This window comes from Sphaerodactylus townsendi, linkage group LG15 (assembly GCF_021028975.2).
Source record: "Sphaerodactylus townsendi isolate TG3544 linkage group LG15, MPM_Stown_v2.3, whole genome shotgun sequence".
NCBI classification, from domain to species: Eukaryota; Metazoa; Chordata; class Lepidosauria; order Squamata; family Sphaerodactylidae; genus Sphaerodactylus; species Sphaerodactylus townsendi.
In genome coordinates this window covers 32,965,554-32,980,619 of record NC_059439.1, presented here as the reverse complement: position 1 = coordinate 32,980,619, position 15,066 = coordinate 32,965,554, and the positions used below count along the sequence as shown (strand labels likewise).

General features: G+C 49.2%; 1 protein-coding gene across 1 annotated transcript in view; it reads left to right on the top strand.

Moving 5' to 3' along the window:
• LOC125445123 (purine nucleoside phosphorylase) overlaps window positions 1–15,066 on the top strand; it is a 37,113-nt gene that overhangs the window by 14,791 nt on the left and 7,256 nt on the right. The window contains exons 2-3 of the mRNA XM_048517982.1: window positions 14,093–14,262; window positions 14,686–14,789. Of these exons, the coding sequence (XP_048373939.1) occupies window positions 14,093–14,262; window positions 14,686–14,789 (274 nt within the window). The remainder of the gene's footprint in view (window positions 1–14,092; window positions 14,263–14,685; window positions 14,790–15,066) is intronic.

Sequence of the window (15,066 nt, the reverse complement as noted above, 5' to 3'; positions counted from 1 at the left end):
GAGGGGCAGGCTCTCCGGACTCCTGCGTGGAGTCTGGGCCGAGCATCGATATACCGGTGGCTCCAGGGGCATCTCAGGTGCAGCAGCTGGTCGGGATCGAAGTCCGGTCCGGAGCGATGCGGATACCCTCCCAATCCTGGTATAGTCCCAGTGTCACGGTGGTCGCCGGGCGGGCCCCAGTGCTGTGCCGCGGTGGTGGTTCTTCAGGAGCATCACCAAAATCACGAGTCAGGAATGGATTCAATGGACTCCTGGGTTGGCATGAAGGTGGTCAGGCCCGTCTCCTCCGTGACAGGTTGCATCTGAGGTTTGAAATCCATCACAGCGGGTAGATATCCGATCCACAGGCTCGATCCGCCAGACGAAGCGCCCCAAGCGGCTCATGTAAAGAAGTCCCCATGTAATTAGATCTTCCGTCCCTCGTTCCAGCGAGAAGTAAAGGAAGACTTCGTGCTGATCACGAGGGGCGGGAAAGAGTCACCAGCGAGACCCGTTCTCCGCCCGGTTCCTCAGATCCAGAAGGGACAGGTGAAGACCCTCTTTGGGGCTTCTGCAGCACCTTCCCAGAAACATCCAACCTCTCTCCATGCCCGAGGCACCAGAGGTCCACTGCACTAGGAATATAGATGATTTAGGATTCCTGCCACAATGTAGGGGATTCCATAGAAGCAGAAATAAAGGCTCTTTGGTGTAAAGGCTGGATTTATTCAGACATCTTAGAAAGCTCAAGGCCTGCGCAGTGGCAGAATAAGATCTCCGCCAGAAACACAGGTTATAACTCTGTCCATCCCCATCCCCTCCCGGTTCCCATGGGAGCGGAGGTCTCTCATCTCCCTGCGCCCAGGAATAAGGTCTCCGCCCGGAGAAGCTGTGCCAGCCGGGCTGTGGAATGTACTCAAGGCCAGGCGGCTGCCCTTCTCATCAACACCGTTGAATCCTTTACAGCAACCTACAGTGGTGGCGAACCTTTGGCCCTCCAGATGTTATGGACTACAATTCCCATAAGCCCCTGCCAGCATGGTCAATTGGTCATGCTGGCAGGGGCTGATGGGAATTATGATCCATCTGGAAGGCTTAGCGTCGCCTGCAAACTTCTACGAATCCCCGTAACATGTCAGTGAGATGGTTTAGGCCAGGGGTGGACAACCTATGGCACTCCAGATGTTCATGGACTACAATTCCCTCATCCCCTACCAGCATGGCCAATTGGAGCACCATAGGTTGGGCCCCCCTGGTTTAGGCTAAGAGAATATGACCACCCCAGGGACCCCCTGTGAGCTGAGTGGCATTTGAACCCGCTCCCCCCAGTTACTGCTGTTGTAGGAAGTAGCTTGTAAGCAAGGCGAAGTGGGTAGAAGGAAGAAGATTTTGGATTTATACCCCACCTTTCTCTCCTGTCAGGAGACGCAAGGTGGCTACTAACGCTTTCCTTCCTCTCCCCACCCAACAGACACCTTGCTTGTAGGTCGGGTGGGGCTAGAGGAGATCCTGAAGAACTGCTGACCCCAAGCTCGAGGAGTCGCCCAGCAGGAATGTGGGAGTGCGCGAAACACATCTGGTTCACCAGATAAAATACCTCCGCCACCACTCAGGCCGGAGGAGTGGAGGAGTCAAACCCAGCTCTCCAGACAGGAACACCAGTGCCTAACCACTACACCACGCTGGCTCTCCTCTCTCTGTGTGTGCCTGCTGATATGGGTGATGCTCTCGTGGGAAACCCCAGATTGCATTTCCTTTCCCCCACGTATTCCGCTCGCCCTCCTCCTTTTCTATTTCTCTGCAGCAGCAGCTGCTGCAGCTCCGTTCCTGCCTGACTGGTTGCGCAGCCTTTCCCCTGGGGTGGGGGGGTGGGGTGGGGGGAGCCCAGGTGGGTGTGTTCCCCGCCTCGCACACACCTCCGGCCGAGGATCCAATCGTATTTCAGGAACGCAGACACGGCCTCTCCTGCGCCCAGAAAGGGGAGGAGGCTGCAGAGGGAGCTCAGCTGAACGCTGCAAGCCCGGAGCTGTCATTGCTGGCCGTTGCGTCACCCGTCTCCGCATTCCTGCTTCGGATGTCTGGTGCCTTTGATCACCACCCACACAGTCGCCTGTTTCCCAGCGCCTTCAAGGCTTTGCTCTATGCCAGGGCAAGGGGGTGGGGGGTGGGTGGGTGGAGGATCCTGCTCAATTATTCCTGGCTGCTCCCCAGCACATGATGGGACCTGCCTTGTTTTGTGGGCCAGATGAAACCTCCCAGATGCCTTCTCTCACGGGTGCCATCCTGGTTTTCCTAGGGAAGGGTCGGATACACCTGAAGCTCATAAATGCTTCTCCCGGTGTGTCATGGGTAGGGATGAATGGCTCATAGCTCAGCAGCGGAGCAGATGCTGTTGATGGCTGAGGAGGTTAAGAGCTCATGTATCTAATCTGGAGGAACCGGGTTTGATTCCCAGCTCTGCCGCCTGAGCTGTGGAGGCTTCTCTGGGGAATTCAGATTGGCCTCTGCCTCCCACCTGCGCCAGCTGGGTGACCTAGCCAGGCTAGTCACAGCTTCTCAGAGCTCTCTCAGCCCCACCTACCTCACAGGGTGTCTCTTGTGAGGGGGAAGGGAAAGGAGATTGTAAGCCCTTTGAGTCTCCTGCAGGAGAGAAAGGGGGGATATAAATCCAAAGTAGGTCGTCAAAATTAGTCATCCTCTTCTTCTCCTTTTCCTTCTCCTTCTCCTTCTCCTTCTCCTTCTTCTTCCTTCTTCTCCTTCTCCTCCTCCTTCTTCTTCTTCTTCTTCTTCTTCCTCCTCCTCCTTCTCCTCCTCCTCCTCCACCTCCCCTCCTCCTCCACCTCCTCCTCCTCCTCCTCCTCCTCCTCTTCTTCTTCTTCTTCTTCTTCTTCTTCTTCTTCCTTCTTCTTCTTCTTCTTCTTCTTCTTCTTCTTCTTCTTCTTCTTCTTCTTCTTCTTCTTCTTCTTCTTCTTCTTCTTCTTCTTCTTCTTCTTCTTCTTCTTCTTCTTCCAGGGAAAGATCTCAAGCAGGAATTGGGATCCAGCAGGTTCTCACCAGTTCGGAAGTGGAGTTACTAATTGTTGTGTGCCGATTGAGGGGGGTTACTAGTGGGTCCCCTTTCCATGCCTCCCGAGAGGCATCCCTTGCCTTTGGACGTGAAGGTTCCATATATAGCAATGGCGACTAATGTTATAACTCCCTGAGACTGGAGTTAATCCGCTTTCAGGTACCGCCATGATTCATGGATTCTCAGCCTTTAAGTACCTTTTTATCTCCACCAGTCTCTATCAAAAGAACCTGTAGGTTTTTTCACCATTGCACAATGTTCAGATTTGTGAGTTAGACATTTTTCTATAATGTGATGATGATTTAGAAATGAACTGAATTGCAAAAAAAATTGGGGGGAGATTAGGTGGTGGGGTGGCTGCCTTACATGGGGGGGGGGCATCCAACTCAAGGTTTGCCTAGGGCTCAGGTTTGCCTAGGTACGCCCTCTGCCCACTTTGCTGGGGGGGGAGGGGCTGGCCGAGAACCTGTTACTAAGCCACGGATCCCACCACTGATCCTCAAAGTAGTAGAGTGAACACACACAGGCACATGGAAGCTGCTTACTCTTACTGGAGATCTTTCCAGAGTCCGTTATTACATCTCTCAGTAGGTGGGATTCAAAACATTTTAGCTGGAATAACAAGGTTGTCGATGAAGGATTCAAACTGTGGCATATAGAGACCAATGGGAGCTGGGCGAGGGGGCACAACGTGGGTGTGGCCTGGCATTCGGAGAGTGGGGGCGCATTCCGCAAGGCGGGAGCTGTGGCAGGGCCTTGCCGGCTGCGCGCGCTGTCATGGGCGGGAAGCAGAATGCGCGAAAGCGCGGGGCTTGCCATGCAGCAGCAGTGCACCTCCTGCTAGAGCTGCTTCAAGTTCCTGCAGCTACCTGCTGAGGGAGGAGGAGGAGGTAACTGAGCCAAAAAAATCACGTGGCAAAATCACCAATTAGTAACCCCCCTCTCGGCACACACAAATAATTAGTAAACTACTCTCGGGAAACTGTGAGAACCTGCTGGATCCCACCTCTGTGCAGATAGGATAAGTAGCCTGCTCAGAGCACTGATTAAATCACCTTGGAGTGACGCAACGGGAATTAGCTGGCCCCATCATCCAACCAGGCAAACTTTAGGGCTGGGGGGAAAATTCAGTGTCCGACTGACTGCCTTCCCAGATTTGACACCTCTGGTCTACTCCCAACTGGTAGCGGCCTTCCAAGATCTAAGGCTGAGGTCTTTCCTACCAGTGGATCGTTTCAGCTGGAGGTGCTGGGATTTGAACCTGCGGCCAAGCAGATTCTCTTCCTCTGTGCTACGGCCCCTCCTTTTCACAGGCCGCTGCAGAGGGCTGCCGTTTGGAGCGATCTGAAATAGATTAACTGCCCCAGTACATATATATATGCGTTGGTGTGCCTCCCTGGGCCCCTTCCGCTTTATGGGAGTAATGCATTTTTCAATCCATTTTCAGTGCACTTTGAAGCTGGACTACTGTGCGGAATAGCAAAACCCACTTGCAAACAATTGTGAAAGTGGATTGAAAGTGCATTATTCTGCATGTGCGGAAGGGGCCTATGTCTGCCCGTGCATCTTGGTGGTTCATCTGAGCTGCACGTCATGAGGCTGGGTGGCCCACCTGTTATTTATGTTACTGCATTTGTAGACCGCCTTTTCTCACTGAGACCACGAGCAGATTGTACAGTGCCTTGACCCAGATGGTCCAGGCTAGCCAGAAATGGTCAGATCTCAGAAGACAAACAGGGTCAGACCTGGTTAGTACTTGGATGGGAGACCGGCAGGAAAGCCTCGGGTTGCTACGCAGAGGCAAGGAATGGCAGACTGTTCGTCTCTGGCCTTAAAACCCCTACAGGGCTGCCATAAGTCTGTCACGGCTTCACAGCACCTTCTCCCAGATCAATGCAATCGAGAGGGTGAAACTCCTAAGCAATGTAATAAAGCTAAGATAATGGAAACGTGAAAAACCATAAAGTACCGAGACGCATGTTAAAACTGGAAATTATAAAAAATGATGAATGAGCAGGACGGTGCCCAACCTGACGGGTAATTAAGAACATATGAACGAGCCTGCTGGATCAGACCAGAGTCCATCTAGTCCAGCACTCTGCTACTCGCAGTGGCCCACCAGGTGCCTTTGGGAGCTCACATGCAGGAGGTGAAAGCAAGGGCCTTCTGCTGCTGCTGCTGCTCCTGAGCACCTGGTCTGCTAAGGGCATTTGCAACCTCCAGATCAAGGAGGGGATCAAGATTGGTAGCCATAGATGGAAGCTTCTCCTCCATAAATCTGTCCAAGCCCTTTTTTAAAGCTATCCAGGTTAAGTGGCCATGAAAACCACCTCCTGTGGCAGCATAATTCCCAAAGCACCAATCTGCGTTGTGTGAAAGGGGAAGTGGCATTTCCACTTTTATTAGTCCTAATTCTTCCCCAGCATTTTCAATAAGATGCCCCTGGTTCTAGCGTATTGTGAGAAGAAAATTAATGTCTCTCTAATGAGCATTTTCTCACCATGCATAATTTCATAGACTTCAATCATGTCCCCCCCTCAGACATCTCCTCTCCTTAACAAAGGGCAGGTGTTGAAGGCAGCAACCAGCTGCAGCAACAGCAACTTGAGCCATTCGCTTTCACATCCTGCACGTGAGCTCCCAAAGGCACCTGGTGGGCCACTGTGAGCAGCAGAGTGCTGGACTAGATGGACTCTGGTCTGATCCAGCAGGCTCGTTCTTATGTAATACGTACTGTACATAGTGGCTGTTTTCCACTTGCAGAAGCGGTTGTGAGAATAGACTCTTTGCTTAACCCATCAGGACTGGATTAGGTTCATTCTGCCCACGAAGCACTTGGCTATGGTCCATCACCTGCAGGGACCTTCTCAAAGTGGGGGCAATGACCCCTTTTGACTCAAGGCAGAATGTTCAGACCAAAGACCCACGCGAATTAAGTCCAATGCGTATTATGACCAACGGCAAAGCTGCACTGACCAATCATTCATTAATCCAGGAGGGGGGTGGTGTGTGGAATCGGGGGGAAGTCACAAAGTATTACCTTCTCTGCTGTAACCTTTTTTTTTTACTTGCTGTAAATATCACTAAGTGACCTCTGGCCTATCGTTTTCTTTGAGACTAGCCTACCTCACAGGGTCGCTGTGTGGAAGAAAACGGAGGAGGGGCGGAAACCATGTAGTGCTGGGCTGTATGTTGTCAGTAGCTGTCTAGGAGTGAAGAAGGCTGTTTTGCAGCCATGTTACCTTCTGTGCTTCATCTGAGCTACGGCCCTTCCCTGTAATGGTGGTTGAAATACAGCAAGCCGTGCCAGAAAGAATAAATCATTTTGGCAACCTAATAAGGAGCCAAAGGCGTAGGCTATAAGGAAGTGCATAAATATAAGATTTCCCAGGACCGGCTAGATCAGCGCAGGCGAATTCTGCATCTTCCCCTTCTCTTTGTTTGCCCAGATCACACCTTTTTCTAGCTCTCTGCTCTTATTTATCCTCCCTAACCTTCCTGTTCCTTATTTATTCATCCTGGTGTCTCTAGGCAGCTTACAAAGGTTAAAAACAACAATAAAACCACCGTGAATAAAATAGAACAATGAAAACGACAATAAAAACCACATTAAAATAACCCCACTCCAGACCAGCAGTTGTAGAGAGGGTCTCCAGAGAACGTTTCCCTTCTCATCTTATTGCGTAGAGTGTGCTTGCGGACTGTTATTTACAAGCAGGAGTAAACTTGCAGGTTCAAAAATATTTAAACCAAAGCTTAGAAGCCGACAAAGGAATAAAATTTAATATTTTATTCACGCCGACCACCGGGCAAACAGCATCAGGGGAGCCACACAAGATGACAGCGTGTTCTTACTTGTATAGGTTACATCAGAATAGCAGTAAAAAGAATACACCCCAAAGTTCATCATCATCAATCAATCATAAAGAAAGGTGGAGATTTTCCCTTTCCCTAAAACATTTGAGTATTCTAAGACCCTTCTAAGATCCTTTGACGCAAGATGAACTAGGACCTGTTTCTTTCCTATCTCTATTGCCTTTTGTTGTCCTTCTTCCTAGGAAAAGAGCCTAAACATTTTCATGTTTCTCTCTTCTGTCTCCAGAAGAAGGGCAAATTCAAGGCATCTAAGACCTTAAAACAGTTGAATCTGCACATTCTGTATAACTCTGAACAAGGGGCATTCTGCTGGGCTATCAAGCTTGCCTAGTGACAGAAAGAGAATAGACTTTCAGGCCTGCATCTTTTCTTTGCTCAGCTGCATTATGGTTGCCAACTCCTCATTACAGAAAGAAAGTAATGGGGGACAAAAAGAAAACCTTTGCTTTTTCAGAGTATATTCTTCTTATGCCTTCTGCGCCTACATGACCTCGAGAACCCCTCTTCTGCAAGAGCCTGCTACTGTTTTACGCATCTCGCTATGGTGTGCCAGCTAGCGGCTTGTGTTTGCAGAAGGAGTGGAATGTTTTTTGCCATACAAGGGTTGGATAATCTAGAAGCAGCAGACGAAACACAAGCAGACAGATGGAGACGCCTCTCTCTTTCTTCCCCCAGATCTTGAAAATCTCCTTTCTGTTGCCGCTTCAGGCTGCAGGGTTGTTGTGTTTTTTTACCGGCCCTGGCTCTTGAGCCTTTCACGGGGGCGGTTTGATCGGGCAGATGTTGGCAGGTGCTAACCCTTATCAGCGTGATGCAGGAACGAAAAACCCTTGTAGATTTCTACTGATCAGATTTACAAGAGCCGCGTAGGCTTTTCAGTTGGCAAACCTCCTTTGAGTGATGGATTCAGAACCCTGATTCCCTGGGTGTGAGTCTGCCAGGCGTGGGGTTCAACTATCAAAAACAAATAGCCGTAAAGAGAAATAATTGTGGTTAAAGAGGAAAAAAGACTGGTTTTCCAGTTCGGGCATGGGATACGGCTTATTTATAGCTTCCTTTGGTACGAAGCAAAACAGAAAGGCCCCTTCCGCACACACAAAATAATGCATTTTCAAACCACTTTCACAACTGTTTGCCAGTGGATTTTGCTATTCCGCCCAGCTTCAAAGAGCACTGAAAGCAGTTTGAAAGTGCATTATTCTGCATGTGCGGAATGAGCCAAAGTTTGGCATTTGCAGAAGCAGAAGCAAGCCTTTATTGGCACAGACGACAGTACAGCAATAATAAAAAAAAAACGGATTAAAAAGCATATACAATACTGAAAATAAATGTTAGGTCGAAGGAAATCTACTAAAACAGAAAGTTACAAGCCGAGGATCCCACAAAGACTTTCCGGGGAGGGGAAAAGTTCATCCCAATCTCTGTTATTCCTCCCCCGCCTTTCCTCACCCAAACAGCTTTTTCTTGTAGTCTGGTCTCCCCCTTAATTCCTTTTGTCGTCATCCAAAATGCCCCCCAAGCCCCCCCCCCCCCCCGGTGATGCCTACACACGTGCAGACAGCGTCAGTGTTTTGGTTTGAGAGAGGTAGTGCTAATCCCCAGACTTTTTTAAAAAAAACTTTCTGTACATTTTTCTACTCTGTTCTTTGGGTTTGTCGAAAAGTATCCCTTAGCCCTGGGTGCCTCCTGGCATTGTGGGGTTTTTTTTGCACAGTTAGGCAACGGAGGGATGGGATTGTCGGAGATGGGCCAGGGTTTCATAATTTTCTTTCATCAGCTGACGCCAGTAATGCACATGACGTAAAGCACAAACAGGCTTCTCCGGGAAACCGTCTGTGTGTAAACATTAGCGTGGAACTTCCTTTTCCAACTCCTGGCAAAGGTAATACTTCTCTCTTTGAGTCCAGTATCGCCCTGGGTTTCTCATTTTCCCCCATAGCGGTTGCCTCGCGTGATTTGGCTTTCGGTGAGTGCGCCTCTGAGTCACCCCTGAGGAAAAACATCAGAGAGCCCCGTTGTGTGTCAAAGGCCCCTTCCGCGCATGCAAAATAATGCTCTTTCAGCCCACTTTTGCAATTGTTTGCAAGTGGATTTGGCTGTTCCGCACAGTAAAATCCAGCTGCAAAGTGGATTGAAAGTGCATCATTCTGCATGTGCGGAAGGGGCCTGTGGCATTATACCCCTTTGACATCCCTGCCCTCCTCAAACCCTGCCCTTCTCAAAACCTCCAGGTATTTCCCAACCTGGAGCGGGCAGCTTTACCTACAGACTACCTTTCAACGCAGTTCCTTTATCTATGGGGACCGATCTCTGTAGCCTGGAGATTAATTGTAATGGCGGGAAATCTTGAGGCCCCACCAAAGGTTGGCAACCTTGGGAGGAAGGCAGAGAGTGCGCTATTGTAAGCTGCTGGACCTTCATTGGATCCATAAGAAAAATATCTCCGGTATAAGTGGCGTAGGAGGTTAAGAGCTCGTGTATCTAATCTGGAGGAACCGGGTTTGATTCCCAGCTCTGCCGCCTGAGCTGTGGAGGCTTATCTGGGGAATTCAGATGAGCCTGTATACTCCCACACATGCCAGCTGGGTGACCTTGGGCTAGTCACAGCTTCTCGGAGCTCTCTCAGCCCCACCTACCTCACAGGGTGTTTGTTGTGAGGGGGGAAGGGCAAGGAGATTGTCAGCCCCTTTGAGTCTCCTGCGCAGGAGAGAAAGGGGGGATATAAATCCAAACCTCCTCCTCCCTCCTCCTCCCTCTTTCTTTCTTTCTTTCTCTTCTTCCTTCTTCTTCTTCTTCTTCTTCTTCTTCTTCTTCTTCTTCTTCTTCTTCTTCTTCTTCTTCTTCTTCTTCTTCTTCTTCTTCTTCTTCTTCTTCTTCTTCTTCTTCTTCAACGCAGTTCCTTTTATCCTAAAAGAGGGACTGATCGCTTTTAGCCTGAGGATTAATTGTAATGTATGGGGAAAATCTTTGAGACTCCCACCACAAAGGTTGGCAACCTTGGGAGAGAAGGCAGGAGAGGCCACCAGCCAGTATTCTCAGCTGTTGGACCTTCATTGGATCCATCAGAAAAATATCTCCAGTATAACCAGGTCTTTAAAACTTTATCAAATTCAGAGGGGGGGGGGCGGGGAAAAAAACCACTAAGCCAGACGGAGAGGACAAAAATTCTGGGTTGCTGCCAACCGGACCTCCCAAAAAGGTGGAATTGTTCGTAAGGCAAAATGAAATATTGCTGCTTGGAGCAAAACCAGGAGTACACATTATTCTTTGGAGGAAGAGCAGGATTAAAATTAATCTTCGGCGCAAAAACAGGTTAACTCTTTGGAGTTAAGGGGAGGATTCAAGATTATTCCTCGGGCGAACGATGAGTTTCAAATATGACTGTTCGGCCCGGATTAAACATTACTGTTTGGCAGAAGGCCAGGGTTAAACATTACTCCCCGAGGGACTGCAATTTTTAGAAATCTTAACAACAAGTAAATGTCAAGCGTTTCTTGCAAAGAGGAATTCTAAGAAAACGCGAGAAGTTGCAAGAAGAAATCTCACGGAGAGGTAAAATGTGAAACTGAAAATCGATCTGTAATTTTAAAAAACTAATTCAGTATAACTGCGATGGTCTGTCCAACTATTTAGCATGAGAGTAGAGTTGCCAACTCTAGAAGCAGCAGTGGCGTCGTGGTTAAGAGCAGGTGTACTCTAATCTGGAGGAACCAGGTTTGATTCCCCGCTCTGCCGCCTGAGCTGTGGAGACTTATCTGGGGGATTCGGATTAGCCTGTGCACTCCAAACACACGCCAGCTGGGTGACCTTGGGCTGGTCACAGCTTCTCGGAGCTCTCTCAGCCCCACCTACCTCACAGGGTGTTTGTTGTGGGTGGGGAAGGGAAAGGAGATTGTCAGACCCTCTGAGTCTCCTTATAGGAGAGAAAGGGGGGAATATAAATCCAAACTCCTCTTCTTCTTCTTCTTTGGGTGACCTTGGGCTAGTCACAGTTCTTCGGAGCTCTCTCAGCCCCACCCACCTCAAAGGGTGTTTGTTGTGGGTGGGGAAGGGAAAGGAGATTGTCAGCCCCTCTGAGTCTCCTTATATAAATCCAACTCTTCTTCTACATTGAGAGATTCCTGGAGATTTTTTTTGGGGGGGGGGTGTAGTCTGTGGAGGGCAAAGGTTGGGGAAGAACGTCAGCAGGATATAATTCCGTAAATCCAACTTCCATAGTTGCTGTTTCTCCAGGGGAAATTATTTCTGTGGGCTGGAGATCAGTTATAATTCTGGGAGATCCCAGCCTCACCTGGAAGTTGGCAACCAGCCTTACTTGGAAGTGATCATTAGCACCAGACGAAGATAAGGACCCAGTGGCTGTCCCCAAACATGTTTTCAGCCCCGACTCCTTTTTCTCAGCCTTGGTGACTCCCCGTTTTCTATTTCAGCTTGGATTATACACGGAAATTCTAGCAAAACCCTTGGCACGGTGCCGGCCAGCAGCTATTTTGAGCTCAGCGGCAGAGTTCAGCGTGTTTTCTTTTCAGTTCCGAGGGGGGAAATATGCTCTGCGCATGGTCGGGGGCGCCCTCTTCTGTGGCCATGCGTCATTTCTTCCTGGGCTTGGCCCCGCCTGATGTCAAGAGAGGGAGGCAGGCTGGAAATAAATCTCCTCTTGGCATCCCCACGCACCATTGTGAGAACCCCAGCGAAAAAAATTCCCTCTCTGGAACCTGGGTGGGAAGAGCGGCTCTCCCGCCGGCTGACCTTGTCTGGGTTTTCCATGTCTAGAAAGTGCCGGTCTGTTTGGGATCGATCGATCGATCGATCGATCGATCGATCGATCGATCGATCTATCTATCTATCTATCTATCTATCTATCTATCTATCTATCTATCTATCTATCTATCTATCTATCTATCTATCTATCTATCTATCTATCTATCTATCTATCTATCTATCTACCTATCTACCTACCTATCTACCTATCTATCTACCTACCTACCTACCTACCATCTCTCTCTCTCTCTCTCTCTCTCTCTCTCTCTATCTATCTATCTATCTATCTATCTATCTATCTATTTATTTAAATTTATAGACCGCCCCATCCCCAAGGGGCTCTGGGCGGTGCACAGCAGTGTCAACAAATATACAAATTTAACAAGGATCACAATGGTGACCACATTTGCTAAAATCCCTTAAAATCCAGTTAAAACAGCGGTCAAACAATAATAACAATAGTAACAGGCGCCCCATAACCCGGTTCATTAAAACCTCCCCAAAAAGGGAACGGCCGGACTCCTCCCTAGGGGGATATAAACAAAGATGGAATTGTAAAAGTAGAGAGCAAAAAGTAGCTCTGTCTGAACCTGCTTCTCCCTGCTCCATTTCCCACGCAAAGGTTGGGTTTGGGCATCGGAAGGAAGGGTTGGCCCGCAGGCTGGAAGAGGGCAGGATGCTTGGATTTCTTCCATCCCTGTGTGTTATATGTGCCTGCGGGAAACTGAAAGGCCACATATAAGGCCTATACATATAACTGAAAGGCGTTACTTGGGAGTAAGCTTGGTGGTAGTTGGTGGCTTTGCTTTGAAGCAACCGTGCAACTCTTCCTACGGGTGAATCACGACCCTAGGAGGGTTTACTCAGGAGCAAGCCCCATTGCCAACAACCAAGCTTTCTCCCAGGTAAAGGATCGCGCTTTAGTTCTTCGCATGAAAATCAGTGGGGTTTAACAGCGCTTAACAGGGTTACCTACACCGCTTCCCCAAAACTAGGTCTTAGGTTTAATGCTAATAATCGAGCCCAGCGGCCCAGGCCAGCCTAGATGTGTGGGGGGGGGGCACTCTCTGCGTGCCCACAGAGAGGGCTCTGAGTGCCACCTCTGGCACCCGTGCCATAGGTTCGCCAACATTGGTCTAGCAGATGAAACATTTCGCGAGAGGGACATAAACCCGCTGAATCGAAACCATTATTTGGAGCGGGCATAACCGCAACATTGTCTGTCTACTGCGTTTTTACCATACCCTTCCTCCAATTTAAGTTTCTCCCCTCTTCCACAAAACCTTTGGATACGGGATTGAGAGGATATTGCAAGGGGTGTGTGGATGTTATTTGAATCCTGTTTCTTTGAGCCTGGATGTCTGTGAGATTGGCTCCCCCTAGTGGTGGGACTTGGACCCTGTTCTGTTTGCTTGTATATTTGTCAATTGTGTGTCAACAACCCACAACTAACTGCAATATTTGTTTGCGGTGGCTTCGGCTTGGGGTTTGGAAGGTAAAGCAGGGTCAATTGTGGTCAGTACTTGGGTGGGAAACTATTGAGGAAGCTGAGGAGCAGCAGTGGCGTAGGAGGTTAAGAGCTCGTGTATCTAATAGAATAGAATAGAATAGAATAGAATCTTTATTGGCCAAGTGTGATTGGACACACAAGGAATTTGTCTCCGGTGCATATGCTCTCAGTGTACATAAAAGAAAAATACATTTGTCAAGAATCATAAGGTACAGCACTTAATGATTGTCATATAGGTCTAGTAAGCAATCAGGAAACAATCAGTAGTAATGAAAACATAAAATGTAAAATCATAAAATAAAATGAAATGTCAGCACAGGCTATAGTCATACAGTCATAAGTGGGAGGAGATAGATAATAGGAATGATGAAAAAAGTAGTGCAGCAATTATATAATAAATATATAATAAATAGTTTGACATTATCGAGGGAATTAGTTGTTTAGCAGAGTGATGGCATTCGGGAAAAAACTGTTCTTATGTCTAGTTGTCTTGGTGTGGAGGAACCGGGTTTGATTCCCAGGCCTTGCGCCTGAGCTGTGGAGGCTTATCTGGGGAATTCAGATTAGCCTGTGTACTCCCACACACGCCAGCTGGGTGACCTTGAGCTAGTCACAGCTTCTCGGAGCTCTCTCAGCCCCACCTACCTCACAGGGTGTTTGTTGTGAGGGGGGAAGGGCAAGGAGATTGTAAGCCCCTTTGAGTCTCCTGCAGGAGAGAAAGGGGGGATATAAATCCAAACTCTTCTTCTTCTTCTTCTAATGCAGAGGAAGGCAACGGCAAACCATCTCTGCTTCCCACATGTCTTAGACACCCCGTTGTCGTGGTTGCCATGAGTCCGATTATGACTTGACAGCACATTCTTCTTCTTAGCCAACCACTCCTCTCTTGCTTCCCTCAGATATACTTATGAAGATGGGAAAAAGACGGCAGATTGGCTACTGGCCAACACGAAACACCGGCCCAAGGTGGCCATCATCTGCGGCTCAGGCCTCGGCGGGCTAGCGGACCTCCTGAAGGACCAAGTGGTTTTTGAATATACCAAGATCCCCCAATTCCCTCACAGCACAGGTATATATCTCATGGCAGGCGCTTGGGGGGTGGTAGAAACAGGAGTGTAGTTGTGTAAAATAGTGCCCAGGGCTCACCCCGGACAGCGTCCCCCCCACCCCGGACAGCATCCCCCCACCCGCTCGTAGTTGTGCTCCACTCCGTGTGGAGTTCAGGGGCTGGGGGCTCGCTGACATTCAACTGCACCTCTGCCCTGAATTCCACGGAGAATTACGAGTTGGGACACCATTGCGGGAAGGCGGCCCTGCAGTGTGCCGCCCCCCCTGACCCCAGGAAGCAATATCTGGGACTCTAGCCCCCCTTCACCCCCCCTCAATACGCCACTGAGTAAAAAGTAGCTACTGGAGAAGGCGTGGCTATACTGAACGGTGGCCAATAGGGAGTGTTGGCGGGTGACGTAACCTTTTCCTCTCCTTTCTCCAGTTGCCGGCCATGCTGGGAAATTGGTGTTCGGGAACCTCTCTGGGAAACCCACCGTTGTGATGCAAGGTCGCTTCCACATGTATGAGGGTTACCCACTCTGGAAGGTGAGTTCCAATAAAGCAACAACGAAGAGGAGGATGTCTTTGATCACGTCAAGAGTCCCATCGCTTAGTCCAGCATCTCTGGGATTAGTGGGGGCAGAGAGGGAATAAAATAATCTGGGTGTTCAACATCCTTCCAGGTAGATGGGCCCCTGTATAAGATGCTGGTGGAATCTAGGATGCAGCCAATCAAAAGGCGGCCCTTCTGGCTTCTTGGAATCCACCCTGAGAAGGTCTTGAGGAGACGCTGGGCGTGGTTCCGTGCAGGAGATTTGTGGCC